The sequence below is a fragment of the Notolepis coatsorum genome (assembly GCF_963971535.1).
Source record: "Notolepis coatsorum genome assembly, chromosome: 7".
Lineage (NCBI taxonomy): Eukaryota > Metazoa > Chordata > Actinopteri > Aulopiformes > Paralepididae > Notolepis > Notolepis coatsorum.
The window spans coordinates 176,308,534-176,325,585 of record NC_140171.1 but is presented as its reverse complement, the minus strand read 5'-3'; the positions used below and the strand labels follow the sequence as shown (position 1 = coordinate 176,325,585).

General features: G+C 41.4%; 1 protein-coding gene across 1 annotated transcript in view; it reads right to left on the bottom strand.

The window, feature by feature from the left end:
• Positions 1-17,052, bottom strand: part of mcm3l (MCM3 minichromosome maintenance deficient 3, like) — a gene marked incomplete at both ends in the record, with an annotated part of 93,546 nt that overhangs the window by 10,862 nt on the left and 65,632 nt on the right. Inside the window, 5 exons of the mRNA XM_084318469.1 lie at positions 2,294-2,363; positions 2,478-2,560; positions 11,328-11,452; positions 13,340-13,480; positions 13,748-13,898. Coding sequence (XP_084174595.1) covers positions 2,294-2,363; positions 2,478-2,560; positions 11,328-11,452; positions 13,340-13,480; positions 13,748-13,898 — 570 coding nt within the window. The remainder of the gene's footprint in view (positions 1-2,293; positions 2,364-2,477; positions 2,561-11,327; positions 11,453-13,339; positions 13,481-13,747; positions 13,899-17,052) is intronic.

The window sequence follows — 17,052 nt, the reverse complement described above, 5'->3', positions numbered from 1 at the left end:
AGCATGTAACATTACAGTACAGAGCATGTAACATTACAGTACAGAGCATGTAACATTAGAGTACAGAGCATGTAACATTAGAGTACAGAGCATGTAACATTACAGTACAGAGCATGTAACATTAGTGTACAGAGCATGTAACATTAGAGTACAGAGCATGTAACATTAGAGTACAGAGCATGTAACATTAGAGTACAGAGCATGTAACATTAGTGTACAGAGCATGTAACATTAGTGTACAGAGCATGTAACATTACAGTACAGAGCATGTAACATTAGAGTACAGAGCATGCAACATTACAGTACAGAGCATGTAACATTAGAGTACAGAGCATGTAACAATACAGTACAGAGCATGTAACATTAGAGTACAGAGCATGTAACATTAGTGTACAGAGCATGTAACATTACAGTACAGAGCATGTAACATTACAGTACAGAGCATGTAACATTAGTGTACAGAGCATGTAACATTAGAGTACAGAGCATGTAACATTAGAGTACAGAGCATGTAACATTAGAGTACAGGGCATGTAACATTACAGTACAGAGCATGTAACATTAGAGTACAGAGCATGTAACATTACAGAGTACAGAGCATGTAACATTACAGTACAGAGCATGTAACATTAGTGTACAGAGCATGTAACATTAGTGTACAGAGCATGTAACATTACAGTACAGAGCATGTAACATTAGAGTACAGAGCATGTAACATTAGTGTACAGATCATGTAACATTACAGTACAGAGCATGTAACATTAGAGTACAGAGCATGTAACATTACAGTACAGAGCATGTAACATTACAGTACAGAGCATGTAACATTAGAGTACAGAGCATGTAACATTAGTGTACAGAGCATGTAACATTAGAGTACAGAGCATGTAACATTAGTGTACAGATCATGTAACATTACAGTACAGAGCATGTAACATTACAGTACAGAGCATGTAACATTACAGTACAGAGCATGTAACATTACAGTACAGAGCATGTAACATTAGAGTACAGAGCATGTAACATTAGAGTACAGAGCATGTAACATTAGTGTACAGAGCATGTAACATTACAGAGTACAGAGCATGTAACATTAGTGTACAGAGCATGTAACATTAGTGTACAGAGCATGTAACATTACAGTACAGAGCATGTAACATTAGTGTACAGAGCATGTAACATTAGAGTACAGAGCATGTAACATTAGAGTACAGAGCATGTAACATTACAGTACAGAGCATGTAACATTAGAGTACAGAGCATGTAACATTACAGTACAGAGCATGTAACATTACAGTACAGAGCATGTAACATTAGTGTACAGAGCATGTAACATTACAGTACAGAGCATGTAACATTAGAGTACAGAGCATGTAACATTAGAGTACAGAGCATGTAACATTAGAGTACAGAGCATGTAACATTAGAGTACAGAGCATGTAACATTAGAGTACAGAGCATGTAACATTAGTGTACAGAGCATGTAACATTAGAGTACAGAGCATGTAACATTACAGAGTACAGAGCATGTAACATTAGTGTACAGAGCATGTAACATTACAGTACAGAGCATGTAACATTAGTGTACAGAGCATGTAACATTACAGAGTACAGAGCATGTAACATTACAGTACAGAGCATGTAACATTACAGAGTACAGAGCATGTAACATTACAGTACAGAGCATGTAACATTAGAGTACAGAGCATGTAACATTAGTGTACAGAGCATGTAACATTACAGTACAGAGCATGTAACATTAGAGTACAGAGCATGTAACATTACAGTACAGAGCATGTAACATTACAGTACAGAGCATGTAACATTAGAGTACAGAGCATGTAACATTAGAGTACAGAGCATGTAACATTAGAGTACAGAGCATGTAACATTAGAGTACAGAGCATGTAACATTAGAGTACAGAGCATGTAACATTACAGTACAGAGCATGTAACATTAGTGTACAGAGCATGTAACATTAGAGTACAGAGCATGTAACATTAGTGTACAGAGCATGTAACATTAGAGTACAGAGCATGTAACATTAGTGTACAGAGCATGTAACATTAGTGTACAGAGCATGTAACATTAGAGTACAGAGCATGTAACATTAGTGTACAGAGCATGTAACATTAGAGTACAGAGCATGTAACATTAGAGTACAGAGCATGTAACATTAGAGTACACTCACGTCACCGTGTACGCTCACGTCACCGTGCACACACTCATGTCACCGTGCACGCTCATGTCACCGTGCACGCTCATGTCACCGTGCACACTTGGTGTATTTACCTGTCTTTGCTAACATCAGGCTTCTTCCTGGAAGGCTGAGAGACGGGCTTGGGTCGCAGACTGCGCTGAGCTGAAGGGAGGGATTAGTTAGATAGACCCTGCTGGACTGAACCCTGCTGTACTAAACCCCCTTCCAGACAGAATGGCAGCAGCTGTGACGAGGACTTGGTTAAGAAGAACTCACTCTTCCCCTCGTCTTCACCACTGAAGTCATAAGGATCGTGAGGCTCCGCTCCTCCATCTGTGACGTCCAGCTGACCCCGTTTCCTAGACGGGAAAGTACAGAGACGAGGAAAGAAACATGTAATTTATACAACACTTGGGGTTCCTCCCCCATTTATACAACACTTAGGGTTCCCGTTTATACAACACGTAGGGTTCCTCCTGTTTATACAACACTTAGGGTTCCTCCTGTTTATACAACACTTGGGGTTCCTGTTTATACAACACTTAGGGTTCCTCCTGTTTATACAACACTTAGGGTTCCTCCTGTTTATACAACACTTGGGGTTCCTCCTGTTTATACAACACTTAGGGTTCCTCCTGTTTATACAACACTTGGGGTTCCTCCTGTTTATACAACACTTAGGGTTCCTCCTGTTTATACAACACTTAGGGTTCCTCCTGTTTATACAACACTTAGGGTTCCTGTTTATACAACACTTGGGGTTCCTCCTGTTTATACAACACTTAGGGTTCCTCCTGTTTATACAACACTTAGGGTTCCTCCTGTTTATACAACACTTAGGGTTCCTCCTGTTTATACAACACTTAGGGTTCCTCCTGTTTATACAACACTTGGGGTTCCTCCTGTTTATACAACACTTAGGGTTCCTCCTGTTTATACAACACTTCGGGTTCCTGTTTATACAACACTTAGGGTTCCTGTTTATACAACACTTAGGGTTCCTGTTTATACAACACTTAGGGTTCCTCCTGTTTATACAACACTTAGGGTTCCTGTTTATACAACACTTAGGGTTCCTGTTTATACAACACTTAGGGTTCCTGTTTATACAATACTTAGGGTTCCTGTTTATACAACACTTAGGGTTCCTGTTTATACAACACTTAGGGTTCCTCCTGTTTATACAACACTTAGGGTTCCTCCTGTTTATACAACACTTAGGGTTCCTCCTGTTTATACAACACTTAGGGTTCCTCCTGTTTATACAACACTTAGGGTTCCTCCTGTTTATATAACACTTAGGGTTCCTGTTTATACAACACTTAGGGTTCCTGTTTATAAAACACTTAGGGTTTGATTGATTGAAAACTTTATTAACAGATGCAGAATGGGTACAGTACAGCTCAATACATACAATTGTTAAGGGGATGCAGACCAGAGAAAGACTTTTGTCTTGTTTACATCAGGGTCCCCCATTTTCAATTAATCATAACAAACACGACATACAGATAGACAGTACTGCTACATCTATACATTTATAACATACCATATTTGCAAATACAGTACTGTTTGTGATACAAAAAGAGTCCAGAAAAGAGTATATACTTTTGACGTAGAAACTGTACATTGGAGGAGGTTGGGGGGGGGGGGGGGGGGGAGTGGTTGGGTAGAATGGGTGGATGGGTGTGGGACACTATACAACTGTACAAGCAAAACTGTACATTGGAATATTGACAACTATACTTGGTCATTTACTGTACATTGGAGGGGGTTGGGTTAGGACATTTACAGGGGCCAGTTTCGAATTGCAGTCTCCGTAGGTGCTCTTTGAGAGTGGTTTTGAAAGTGGGTAGTGATTCACATTCCTTTACAGCTTTGGGTAGGGCGTTCCACATTGATGTGGCATAATTGCGAAACGTGTTTATTCCCTTGTTTGAGCCGAATCTGGGTTTAACATGATTTGTGGAGCTCCCTCTGGTGTTGTGATCGTGGTATTCACTGACCTTTGGGAAGTATTTTGACATGTACATGGGTACCTTGGTCGTGTAGTGTATCTTGTAGACCAGGCCCATTGCAAGTTGCTGTACTCTGTTGTCTACTCTAAGCCATCCTAGGTTGTCAAAGTGGGCAGGGGTGAGGTGGGTTCTAGGAGTAAGGTCAAGCAGTAGTCTGACCAGTTTGTTTTGAGATGTTTGTAATTTTGTTTTTAGCGCCTTTGGTACCATGCGGTGCAAGCAGATGATTGTGGACTTCAGGAGGTCGGGGGTCAAGGACTACAGCCCCCTCAGCATCGACGGGGCACCGGTTGAGAGAGTGAACAGTTTCAAGTACCTCGGAGCCCACATATCCAAGGACTTGACATGGACCACACACATTGACAGTATTGTGAAGAAGGCACGACAACGCCTCTACTTCCTCAGGCGCCTAAGGAAGTTCCAAGTCAGTCAGAAGATCCTTAAGAACTTCAACTCATGTACAATAGAGAGCATCCTGACTGGCAACATCACATCCTGGTTTTGGAATAGCACTGCACAAGACCGTAGCAGACTACAAAGAGTGACATGTTCAGCCGAACACACAATTGGAGGGGGGCTTCCCACCCTCCAGAACATTTACAACAAGCGGTGCAGGGGCAAGGCTAAGAGAATCATCAAGGACTCCAGCCACCCGAACAACTGCCTCTTTGAACTACTGCGGTCAGGCAAGCGATACCGGAGTCTTAAGGCGAGCACAGAAAGACTCAGAAGAAGCTTCTATCCCCAGGCCATCAGGCTGCTCAACGAACAATAAACACTATGCAACAACCATCAAATGCACACACTCACTTAAACAAACACACTGCAACACCCACTCTACACACTTTAGATCACCTAAACACACTTTACACTTTATATTTATTGGTAAAGGATTTGCACTACAACTCGTACACCTTACTGTAAATTGTACCTAAATTGTACCTCATCCCATTTCTGCTCTGCACTATATAGTATTGTATATTAGTACATTGCATAGAATATTGTATATTGTATGGTAACTCAGTTACTTCTATTCTGCATTGAACATTGTACATATGTCTATACTGAACACTGTGACCTTTTTGTACTTCTATTTTACATGCTATACTATTTTATTTCATACCATCTTGTCTAGCACAGTCTCTGGAGCGTAACAGTAAGAAGCATTTTGTATAAAAGTATTCTGTACTTCTGTATGACAACTATTAAAGAAACTTGAAACTAGTCGTAGTACCCTTGAATGAGTGCTCCTGCCAGAGTCTTCAGGGTATTCTTGTTTACCAGAGAGGAGATCCGGTATAAGAATAGAGTTCGTTGGTTGACTTTTTTTTATTACATTGGATGCCATTTTGTCACAGGAAAGATTTGCCTCTAGGATGGAACCCTGGTAGGTAATTTCTTCTTTCCTTGTGACAATATTGTCACCCACTGCAACTGAGAAGCCGTCGGTCTTGCTGAGTTTGTTATTTGAACCGAAGAGAATGGACTCTGTTTTGCCCATGTGTAATGATAGTTTGTTGTCGGCGAGCCATATGCAGATTTTGCCTAGTTCCGAGCTGAGTGTTTTCTCAACCTGTAACTTGTTCCTGTCAGAGACCAGCAGGGCTGAGTCGTCCGCAAACAGGAACAAGTTGCAGTCACAAGCTGACGACATGTCATTTGCATAAATTAGGAACAGTAGCTGTCCTAGTATGCTTCCTTGTGGAACACCACAGCTCACTGTGAGGGGGGGATAGGGTACCGTTTACCTCCACCATCTGTTCTCTCCCCTCCAGGTAGGATTGCATTCAACTCACTGATAGACAGTCTATCAGAATGGAGTGATTGACAGTGTCGAAGGCATTTTGTAGGTCCAGCATGACCATGCCGCAGTATTTGCCCGTGTCCACCTCTTGTTTGATGTGGTGGTTTAAATAGAGAAGGCATGTGTCAGTGGAGTGGGATGTTCTGAAGCCAGATTGGAATTCATAGATTCGTTTTTTTCCCCCTGCGAGGTACTTTTCGGCCGGTTATATTTTTTCATGACTTTCGAGATGGAGGTAAGGATAGAAACAGGGCGGTAGTTGCCTGGGTCTAATTTGCTGCCCTTTTTGTGCAGGGGTGTTACTCTCGCAATTTTGAAGTCCTTGGGGACGTGTCCCTGTTTTATGGAGAGGTTTATTATGTGTGTGATGACTGGGGTGATGGCGGCTGAGGAATTTGGAGGGGATGTTGTCATGGCCAGTGGCCTTGTTCGGTTGGAGGGCGCTCAGTCTTTTGAGTACCTCATCTGTTGTTGCCATTTCCAGTTTGAAGTCGTCTTTGTGGACCCCTAGGTTCTTGTAGTATGCTACTATGTGTTCTACCCCATAATGCCCTGAGTGGGAGGGTAGTTTATTAACCAGTGTTGTGGCTATGTTTGTGAAGAAAATGTTTACGTAATTGGCTACATCCAGCTTGTCTGTGATGAGCGTGTTGTCCGTCTTTATGTTTATGTTTGCGAATCTGGTTTTAAGTTTTTTACTGCAGCCTAGTTGATTAGAGTAATTTCCAAAGTTCACGTGGTTTGTTTTTGTTTCTCAGTTTTGTCTGATGAAATTTCTTTTTGCTGTTTTGATCATGGAGTTTACGTCATTTCTTAGTCTGTTTCTTTCCAGTTTGAGTTCAGTCACGTGGGCTTGGAGTTCACTGCTTGTGCTTTTGGTAAGCTTTGACTGACTTTTACGAAACTCAGAGCATTTTTTTTGTCTCTGGTTTTCATAGCGGTCAGTATTTCAGTGTGCATCCACGGCTCAGCGCGATTTTTTACCCTGGTGGTTCTTAGGGGGGCCATGTTGTTTAGTATTGTTGAAAATTTGGTTTTGAAACCAAGCCATGTTTCTTCAACCAGTGTACCATTGAGCTCATCTGACCAGTCCAGGCTCTCCAGTTCAAGGTTAAAGGCCTCGCTAGAGTAGGTTTTGAGGTCTCTAGATGTGACTGTTTTGTGACAGCCAGCCTTTTGTTTTAGCTTTTTGCGGGTACAGAATATCATATAATGATCACTTAACCTGCATGCTATAACCCCTTTATTGGAGATCTTGGACTTGTCAGAGGTCAGGATGAGGTCAATGGTAGTTTGTGTTGAATCACATACACGTGTGGGTTGGGTGATTAGCTGGCTGAGGCCGTGCAGATCACAAAACCTATTGAAGGATTTGAAGACTGGTGCATCTTTTTGTTGCATATCCGTGTTCCAATCCCCAATAAGAATCTTCTGCATCCTCAGCTCCAGCTAAGCACACATCCAACACATCATAAAAGCCTTTTTGGTCTGGTGGTCTGTAAATTGTGCCGACTAGAACAGATTTAGCCCTTTCAAATAGAATTTCCACCCATACAGTTTCAATAGCCTCATGACCTAGGTCCGTACGGTTAATGAATTTGGTGTCCTTATGAATGTACATACATTCTAGGGCCTTTACTATTTATTCTCTATATAAATGACTTTGTCAACTCATCTGTACTTCTGCACAAAGTTATATTCGCTGATGACACTAATTTGTTTCTGTCACATAGAAATCCACTCAAGCTACAAGATCTACTCAATACAGAACTACAAAAAGTGGACACCTGGTTCAAATGCAACAAGTTATCACTAAATCTCAGCAAAACAAACTTTATTGTCTTCCACTCAAATCGGATGCATACACATCACATGTGCATAAAAATAAATGAAAAGGAGCTGTCAAGAGTGGCGTCCACAAAATTCCTGGGGGTCATCATCGATGAGTCACTCAACTTCAAATGCCACATAAAATACCTACAAACAAAACTGTCCAAATATGTTGGCTTATTCTGCAAAATACGTCATTTTCTTCCCTTGCCTGCCCTTCTCACTTTATACAAAACCCTGTTTGAACCCCTCATTAATTACTGTAATGTCATATGGTGCAACACATACCCCAGCCATCTCAAAAAACTAGAAAGCCTACAAAAGAGGGTACTACGAGTGCTGTCATGGTCCGGGTATCGAGCGCCCTCAAAGCCTCTTTTCCATCGCTTTGGTCTCCTGAGGCTCGCTGAATTTAACATTCATCAAAACGCATCAATTATGTATCAAGTTGTCAACAACATGAATCACAGACTGTCTGAGCTTATCCCAGTCTGCCAACCACTGCACATCCACAACACAAGAAACAAGCATCTTATATCTGGCAAGAGGAGAAGGCTAAATTGTGCTAGCCTAAGCATAGCATGCAGGGGTCCACAGATCTGGAACAAGCTTGATGAAAATCTAAAAATGACTAATACCTTTAAAACCTTTAAAAAATCATTGAAAGAGGAACTGCTAAAATCATATCTCTAATTAAAATTATAACTTAGGAATAAAATTGTCTGTATTATGTATCTCTGTTATATGTCAGTTAGTAGGTAGGTGTGTAAACCTACCCACGTTGTAGTTTTTTGTTTTGTTTTTGTTTGTTTGTTTGTTGTTTATTTTGTTATTGTTTTGTTTGTTCATATTCTGTTTGTATCTGTGTTCAGGCTCCCTCCAAAAGCTTTAAATAGCTTCTTGGGAGACCTGGCACATGCTCGCATGTAAAATGTATCGTGTGTGTGTGAATAAAAATTCATTCATTCATTCATTCATTCATTCATTCATTCAGACACCACCTCCATGCTTGTTCCCGTCATTACGGACTATTGAATAAGGTTCCTCCCTGTTTATACAACACTTAGGGTGGTTCCTGTTTATACAACACTTAGGGTGGTTCCTGTTTATACAACACTTAGGGTTCCTCCTGTTTATACAACACTTAGGGTTCCTCCTGTTTATACAACACTTAGGGTTCCCCCTGTTTATACAACACTTAGGGTTCCTCCTGTTTATACAACACTTAGGGTTCCTGTTTATACAACACTTAGGGTTCCTCCTGTTTATACAACACTTAGGGTTCCTCCTGTTTATACAACACTTGGGGTTCCTCCTGTTTATACAACACTTAGGGTTCCTCCTGTTTATACAACACTTAGGGTTCCTGTTTATACAACACTTAGGGTTCCTGTTTATACAACACTTAGGGTTCCTGTTTATACAACACTTAGGGTTCCTCCTGTTTATACAACACTTAGGGTTCCTGTTTATACAACACTTAGGGTTCCTGTTTATACAACACTTAGGGTTCCTGTTTATACAACACTTAGGGTTCCTGTTTATACAACACTTAGGGTTCCTGTTTATACAACACTTATGGTTCCTGTTTATACAACACTTAGGGTTCCTCCTGTTTATACAACACTTAGGGTTCCTCCTGTTTATACAACACTTAGGGTTCCTCCTGTTTATACAACACTTAGGGTTCCTCCTGTTTATACAACACTTAGGGTTCCTCCTGTTTATACAACACTTAGGGTTCCTCCTGTTTATACAACACTTAGGGTTCCTCCTGTTTATACAACACTTAGGGTTCCTCCTGTTTATACAACACGTAGGGTTCCTCCTGTTTATACAACACTTAGGGTTCCTCCCGTTTATACAACACTTAGGGTTCCTGTTTATACAACACTTAGGGTTCATGTTTATACAACACTTAGGGTTCCTGTTTATACAACACTTAGGGTTCCTCCCGTTTATACAACACTTAGGGTTCCTGTTTAAACACTTAGGGTTCCTCCTGTTCATACAACACTTAGGGTTCCTCCTGTTCATACAACACTTAGGGTTCCTGTTTATACAACACTTAGGGTTCCTCCTGTTTATACAACACTTAGGGTTCCTCCTGTTTATACAACACTTAGGGTTCCTGTTTATACAACACTTAGGGTTCCTGTTTATACAACACTTAGGGTTCCTCCTGTTTATACAACACTTAGGGTTCCTGTTTATACAACACTTAGGGTTCCTCCTGTTTATACAACACTTAGGGTTCCTCCTGTTTATACAACACTTAGGGTTCCTCCTGTTTATACAACACTTAGGGTTCCTCCTGTGTATACAACACTTAGGGTTCCTCCTGTGTATACAACACTTAGGGTTCCTCCTGTTTATACAACACTTAGGGTTCCTCCTGTTTATACAACACTTAGGGTTCCCCCTGTTTATACAACACTTAGGGTTCCTCCTGTTTATACAACACTTAGGGTTCCTCCTGTTTATACAACACTTAGGGTTCCTGTTTATACAACATGGTTACACTGGGGTAAAACAGCAATGTTGTATTTTCGAATGATTACGTTTGCATGTCCAAGTTAAAAGGAAACGCCGTTTTGGCAGGAAAACGCGTTTTCCTAGCGGCAACGCTGAACGGGTGTTTGTTTTGGAAACTCGCCGACAACAGTGCCATGTCATTTGCGCGAGCCGGATACGGAGCCGTTTCTTGCCCAACGCCCATGCGCAGTAGTAGACAGACGCCAAATTCTCCCCTGGCTGGACCTATACAGGATATCAGCTGTGTCCTCCTCAGATTGCCTGTAGCTGCGGCTAAACTAAGCTCATGTGTTGTCAAGTTATTGTTATAAGGAACCCAGTCCAAACTACAACAGTCTGCATCCCCTTAACAATTGAGCCGTATTGTACCCATTCTGCAATCTGTTAAATAACATTTTCATCCATTCATTCTACTAGCATTAACGTTACTAGGTTAATGTACGATAGCCACAATGCTATACTGTTATAATGGCATATCCCAATCATGTTACATTTACACTTACGTTAGCACGTAAGCTAACAAAATCGGCGATCTTTTTGTGAGACTAAACTCTCCGCTCTTGGTGGTAAATTGTGTTGATGTTGGTTTTGTTTTCATCAACAAATGAGGCAGAACAGTGAATGTATCAGTTTTTGTTTATTGCACTTTTGTGCGCTACAACCATAGAGGGGGCGTTAGTTATGCAGATGATATTCTTGGACATCACAGGTATGCAAAATTCAGAATGGCTTAGTTCAGTGGGGGAGGATCTCGTGACATATGAAGTGGACTGATGAGCAAAATGAGAATTAGAGACAGACCCCATTGATTCAACCCCACATTGCTAGAAAACAATGCTAAACACTGGAAAAGGCCATTTATAAGACATGGGACCTTTAACATTAAAACGTGAACCCATCGACATGTGGTGGCCGTGTGATGAAGGTGTATAATGTCCTGACCTCAGGCTCCTCTGGCTGTCGGTGTCCTGGGAGCGACTCTGAGACTGACTCTGACTCAGCTGGAGATCCAGGTCAACGTCGTCGTCATCGGAAACCTTCTTCTTCTTCTTTCCCTTCTCCAGGATCTGAAAGTATTTATTTAAATCAATATCTACATTGTGTCTGACATTACATTACATTCTCAGTCCTTGCCCCACAATGGTGGAATGAACTACCCACCCCAGTTAGGACAGCTGAAACACGTCCAATCTTTCGCCGTCGACTAAAGACTCACTTCTTCAACCATTATCTGAATAAAAAAAAAAAAAAATCGAACCCTAACTAACCGTACTGTCATGCACTTGTCCTAATAAACTAACCTACACTGTAGCACTCAACACTTTGATGAACATTGTTGCTCAGCTGATAGAGTTGTGCCCTTCCCGATGGCTTGTCGTACAGAACTTTTAAGTCGCTTTGGATAAAAGCGTCAGCTAAATGACTAAATGTAAATTTAAATGTACATGTAGATGACTCACTCTAAACTAGTGGGGGATGTAGCTTAAATGTGGACATTGAAGGGCTAATGTTAAATAGCGACACTGAAGGACTAATGTTAAATAATTACATTTAAGGGATAGTATTAAATTTACATTTAACATTTAACTCTTTCAGCGCCGCGGGTCTAGCCATCTTTGTTCCTACTGTGCCACCGCTCTAAGAGATAGGGATGCGTGGCGGTGTTTGCAGGGCTATATCTATATTCTATATTATAGCTATGGAGACAATACTATGGCTCATTTGACATCAACTATCCATTGTTCAATATGTGAAAAATAATAATTTTTTCATGTATACGTTCGCGTGAGTGATCCTGGATAATTCCATAAAACGGCGCTATGGCGCAATACGTGAATTTTACTAAAAGCATTGCCGTTGCTCACCTGGACACGCTAATATTTCCAAATCAAATGTATATAATATGCATTATGTTTCATCATGAATGCATGAAAGGGGAGGGGGGGGTCGTTTTTTTATGTTTTGATAGTCACCAACGGCATACGTTTTAGAGTACGTTACACATGGTTGTTGCGATCAATGTGAAATCATGGTTGGATCAAAGCAGGTTTGATGTCATAGTCCTTACCTTCACTAGGAGGTACCCCAAAAAGAACATTCCAATTGTCTGATTGCGGTTTCCAGTATTGGTGTCCATCGTGTCACCAACATAATCCACCACAACATGCATCGGGGGCATTGGACGCATTTCTATGTCATTGAGTGAACCGCTAGACTCGCCTGACCAAAAAAAACGGTGCCCAGAGTGAATTAAACGTAACAACGGGTGTGAAGAAAAGGTTTTGAAGGGTGGGCGATACTGCCACCTATCAGGATGCGGCTGGTATTGCACTCTAGCGATCTCACTATGGTAACCCAGAGGTCCGTGTGAGAGAAATGAATACAAATATCGAATAAAAGAAATAACGATGAAAACCTGATTATCCTCGGGTCTGGCGCTGATTGAGTTAAGGGATACTGTTAAATATTGACATTTAAGGGATACTGTTAAATACCGACATTGAAGGCTAATGTTAAATATCAACATTGAAGGGATACTGTTAAATATTGACATTGAAGGGATACTGTTAAATATTGACGTTGAAGGGATACTGTTAAATATTGACATTGAAGGGATACTGGTAAATATTGACATTGAAGGGATACTGTTAAATATTGACATTGAAGGCTAATGTTAAATATTGACGTTGAAGGGATACTGTTAAATATTGACATTGAAGGGATACTGTTAAATATCGACATTGAAGGGATACTGTTAAATATTGACATTGAAGGGATACTGTTAAATGCTGACATTGAAGGGCTAAATATTAACATTGAAGGGCTAATGTTACTGTAAATACTGACATTGAAGGGCTACATATTGACATTGAAGGGCTAATGTTGGTCTCGAGGGTTTGGGTTATGGACTGGCAGAGTGATTCTTGTGGTGTGTGGTGGGTTTTCATACGAGCCTTTTTGAAGTAGGCGTACTGCATGAGTTCCAGAGCAGCTTCTGCATCGACCAGGTCGGTGGTTTTGCTCATGCGGGCTTTGGCGTGTGCCGTGGCCAATCGGATCATCGTCTCCAACGCACGAGCAGTCACTGGCATGGTCTGTGGACAAGACCCATCAGGTGGACAAATACAAGGACAGACAGCCAGACACAGTCCTACAAGTGACTACATATCATCCATTAACCAAATTATCCTCAACTAATTTTCAATGACACTCAAAATATTTCAGAAATCGGGTTGTTTTTTTTCTCTTAATGAATGATGTAGAAAATATTACGTGTTTCACGATTCACTATTATATATACCGTTATATATTATATAACAGAAAAACTGTACATTTATTGCCCAGCTCTAACTTGTACCAACCCTGGCTTGGTCCGAGTTAGTCTGCTCGTGACTGCGGAGCTTGGAGTATTCCTCTGCGATGTGGTCGGAGGCCTCCTGGGTCAACACCGGCCGCACCTGCTTGGCGAGGTGGATGTACTTCCTGATGAACTCCATGGTCACCACCTTCTCTCTGCATGAAGAGGAGGCTACAAGGTGGGTCCACATCCATGTTCCTCTACTCACACTAACATGTTCCTCTACCCACACTAACATGTTCCTCTACTCACACTAACATGTTCCTCTACCCACACTAACATGTTCCTCTACTCACACTAACATGTTCCTCTACCCACACTAACATGTTCCTCTACTCACACTAACATGTTCCTCTACTCACACTAACATGTTCCTCTACTCACACTAACATGTTCCTCTACTCACACTAACATGTTCCTCACACCAACATGTTCCTCTACTCACACTAACATGTTCCTCTACTCACACTAACATGTTCCTCTACTCACACTAACATGTTCCTCTACCCACACTAACATGTTCCTCTACTCACACTAACATGTTCCTCACACCAACATGTTCCTCTACTCACACTAACATGTTCCTCTACTCACACTAACATGTTCCTCTACTCACACTAACATGTTCCTCTACTCACACTAACATGTTCCTCTACTCACACTAACATGTTCCTCACACCAACATGTTCCTCTACTCACACTAACATGTTCCTCTACTCACACTAACATGTTCCGCTACTCACACTAACATGTTCCTCTACCCACACTAACATGTTCCTCTACCCACACTAACATGTTCCTCTACCCACACTAACATGTTCCTCTACCCACACTAACATGTTCCTCTACCCACACTAACATGTTCCTCTACCCACACTAACATGTTCCTCTACTCACACTAACATGTTCCTCTACCCACACTAACATGTTCCTCTACCCACACTAACATGTTCCTCTACCCACACTAACATGTTCCTCTACTCACACTAACATGTTCCTCTACCCACACTAACATGTTCCTCTACCCACACTAACATGTTCCTCTACTCACACTAACATGTTCCTCTACTCACACTAGCATGTTCCTCACACTAACATGTTCCTCACACTAACATGTTCCTCTACTCACACTAACATGTTCCTCTACCCACACTAACATGTTCCTCTACTCACACTAACATGTTCCTCTACCCACACTAACATGTTCCTCTACTCACACTAACATGTTCCTCTACCCACACTAACATGTTCCTCTACTCACACTAACATGTTCCTCTACCCACACTAACATGTTCCTCTACCCACACTAACATGTTCCTCTACTCACACTAACATGTTCCTCTACTCACACTAACATGTTCCTCTACCCACACTAACATGTTCCTCTACTCACACTAACATGTTCCTCTACTCACACTAACATGTTCCTCTACACTAACATGTTCCTCTACACTAACATGTTCCTCTACTCACACTAACATGTTCCTCTACACTAACATGTTCCTCTACACTAACATGTTCCTCTACTCACACTAACATGTTCCTCTACACTAACATGTTCCTCTACTCACACTAACATGTTCCTCTACACTAACATGTTCCTCTACACACACTAACATGTTCCTCTACTCACACTAACATGTTCCTCTACTCACACTAACATGTTCCTCTACTCACACTAACATGTTCCTCTACCCACACTAACATGTTCCTCTACCCACACCAACATGTTCCTCTACTCACACTAACATGTTCCTCACACCAACATGTTCCTCTACTCACACTAACATGTTCCTCACACTAACATGTTCCTCACACCAACATGTTCCTCTACCCACACTAACATGTTCCTCTACCCACACTAACATGTTCCTCTACTCACACTAACATGTTCCTCTACCCACACTAACATGTTCCTCTACTCACTAACATGTTCCTCTACCCACACTAACATGTTCCTCTACTCACACTAACATGTTCCTCTACTCACACTAACATGTTCCTCTACCCACACCAACATGTTCCTCTACTCACACTAACATGTTCCTCTACCCACACTAACATGTTCCTCTACTCACACTAACATGTTCCTCTACCCACACTAACATGTTCCTCTACCCACACTAACATGTTCCTCTACCCACACTAACATGTTCCTCTACCCACACTAACATGTTCCTCTACCCACACTAACATGTTCCTCTACTCACACTAACATGTTCCTCTACTCACACTAACATGTTCCTCTACACTAACATGTGCCTCTACTCACACTAACATGTTCCTCTACCCACACTAACATGTTCCTCTACACACACTAACATGTTCCTCTACTCACACCAACATGTTCCTCTACTCACACTAACATGTTCCTCTACTCACACTAACATGTTCCTCTACTCACACTAACATGTTCCTCTACTCACACTAACATGTTCCTCTACCCACACTAACATGTTCCTCTACTCACACTAACATGTTCCTCTACTCACACTAACATGTTCCTCTACTCACACTAACATGTTCCTCTACTCACACTAACATGTTCCTCTACTCACACTAACATGTTCCTCTACTCACACTAACATGTTCCTCTACTCACACTAACATGTTCCTCTACCCACACTAACATGTTCCTCTACTCACACTAACATGTTCCTCTACTCACACTAACATGTTCCTCTACTCACACTAACATGTTCCTCTACTCACACTAACATGTTCCTCTACTCACACTAACATGTTCCTCTACCCACACTAACATGTTCCTCTACTCACACTAACATGTTCCTCTACTCACACTAACATGTTCCTCTACCCACACTAACATGTTCCTCTACCCACACTAACATGTTCCTCTACTCACACTAACATGTTCCTCTACCCACACTAACATGTTCCTCTACTCACACTAACATGTTCCTCTACCCACACTAACATGTTCCTCACACTAACATGTTCCTCTACTCACACTAACATGTTCCTCTACTCACACTAACATGTTCCTCTACTCACACTAACATGTTCCTCTACTCACACTAACATGTTCCTCTACCCACACTAACATGTTCCTCTACCCACACTAACATGTTCCTCTACCCACACTAACATGTTCCTCTACTCACACTAACATGTTCCTCACACTAACATGTTCCTCTACTCACACTAACATGTTCCTCTACCCACACTAACATGTTCCTCTACCCACACTAACATGTTCCTCTACTCACACTAACATGTTCCTCTACTCACACTAACATGTTCCTCTACTCACACTAACATGTTCCTCTACCCACACTAACATGTTCC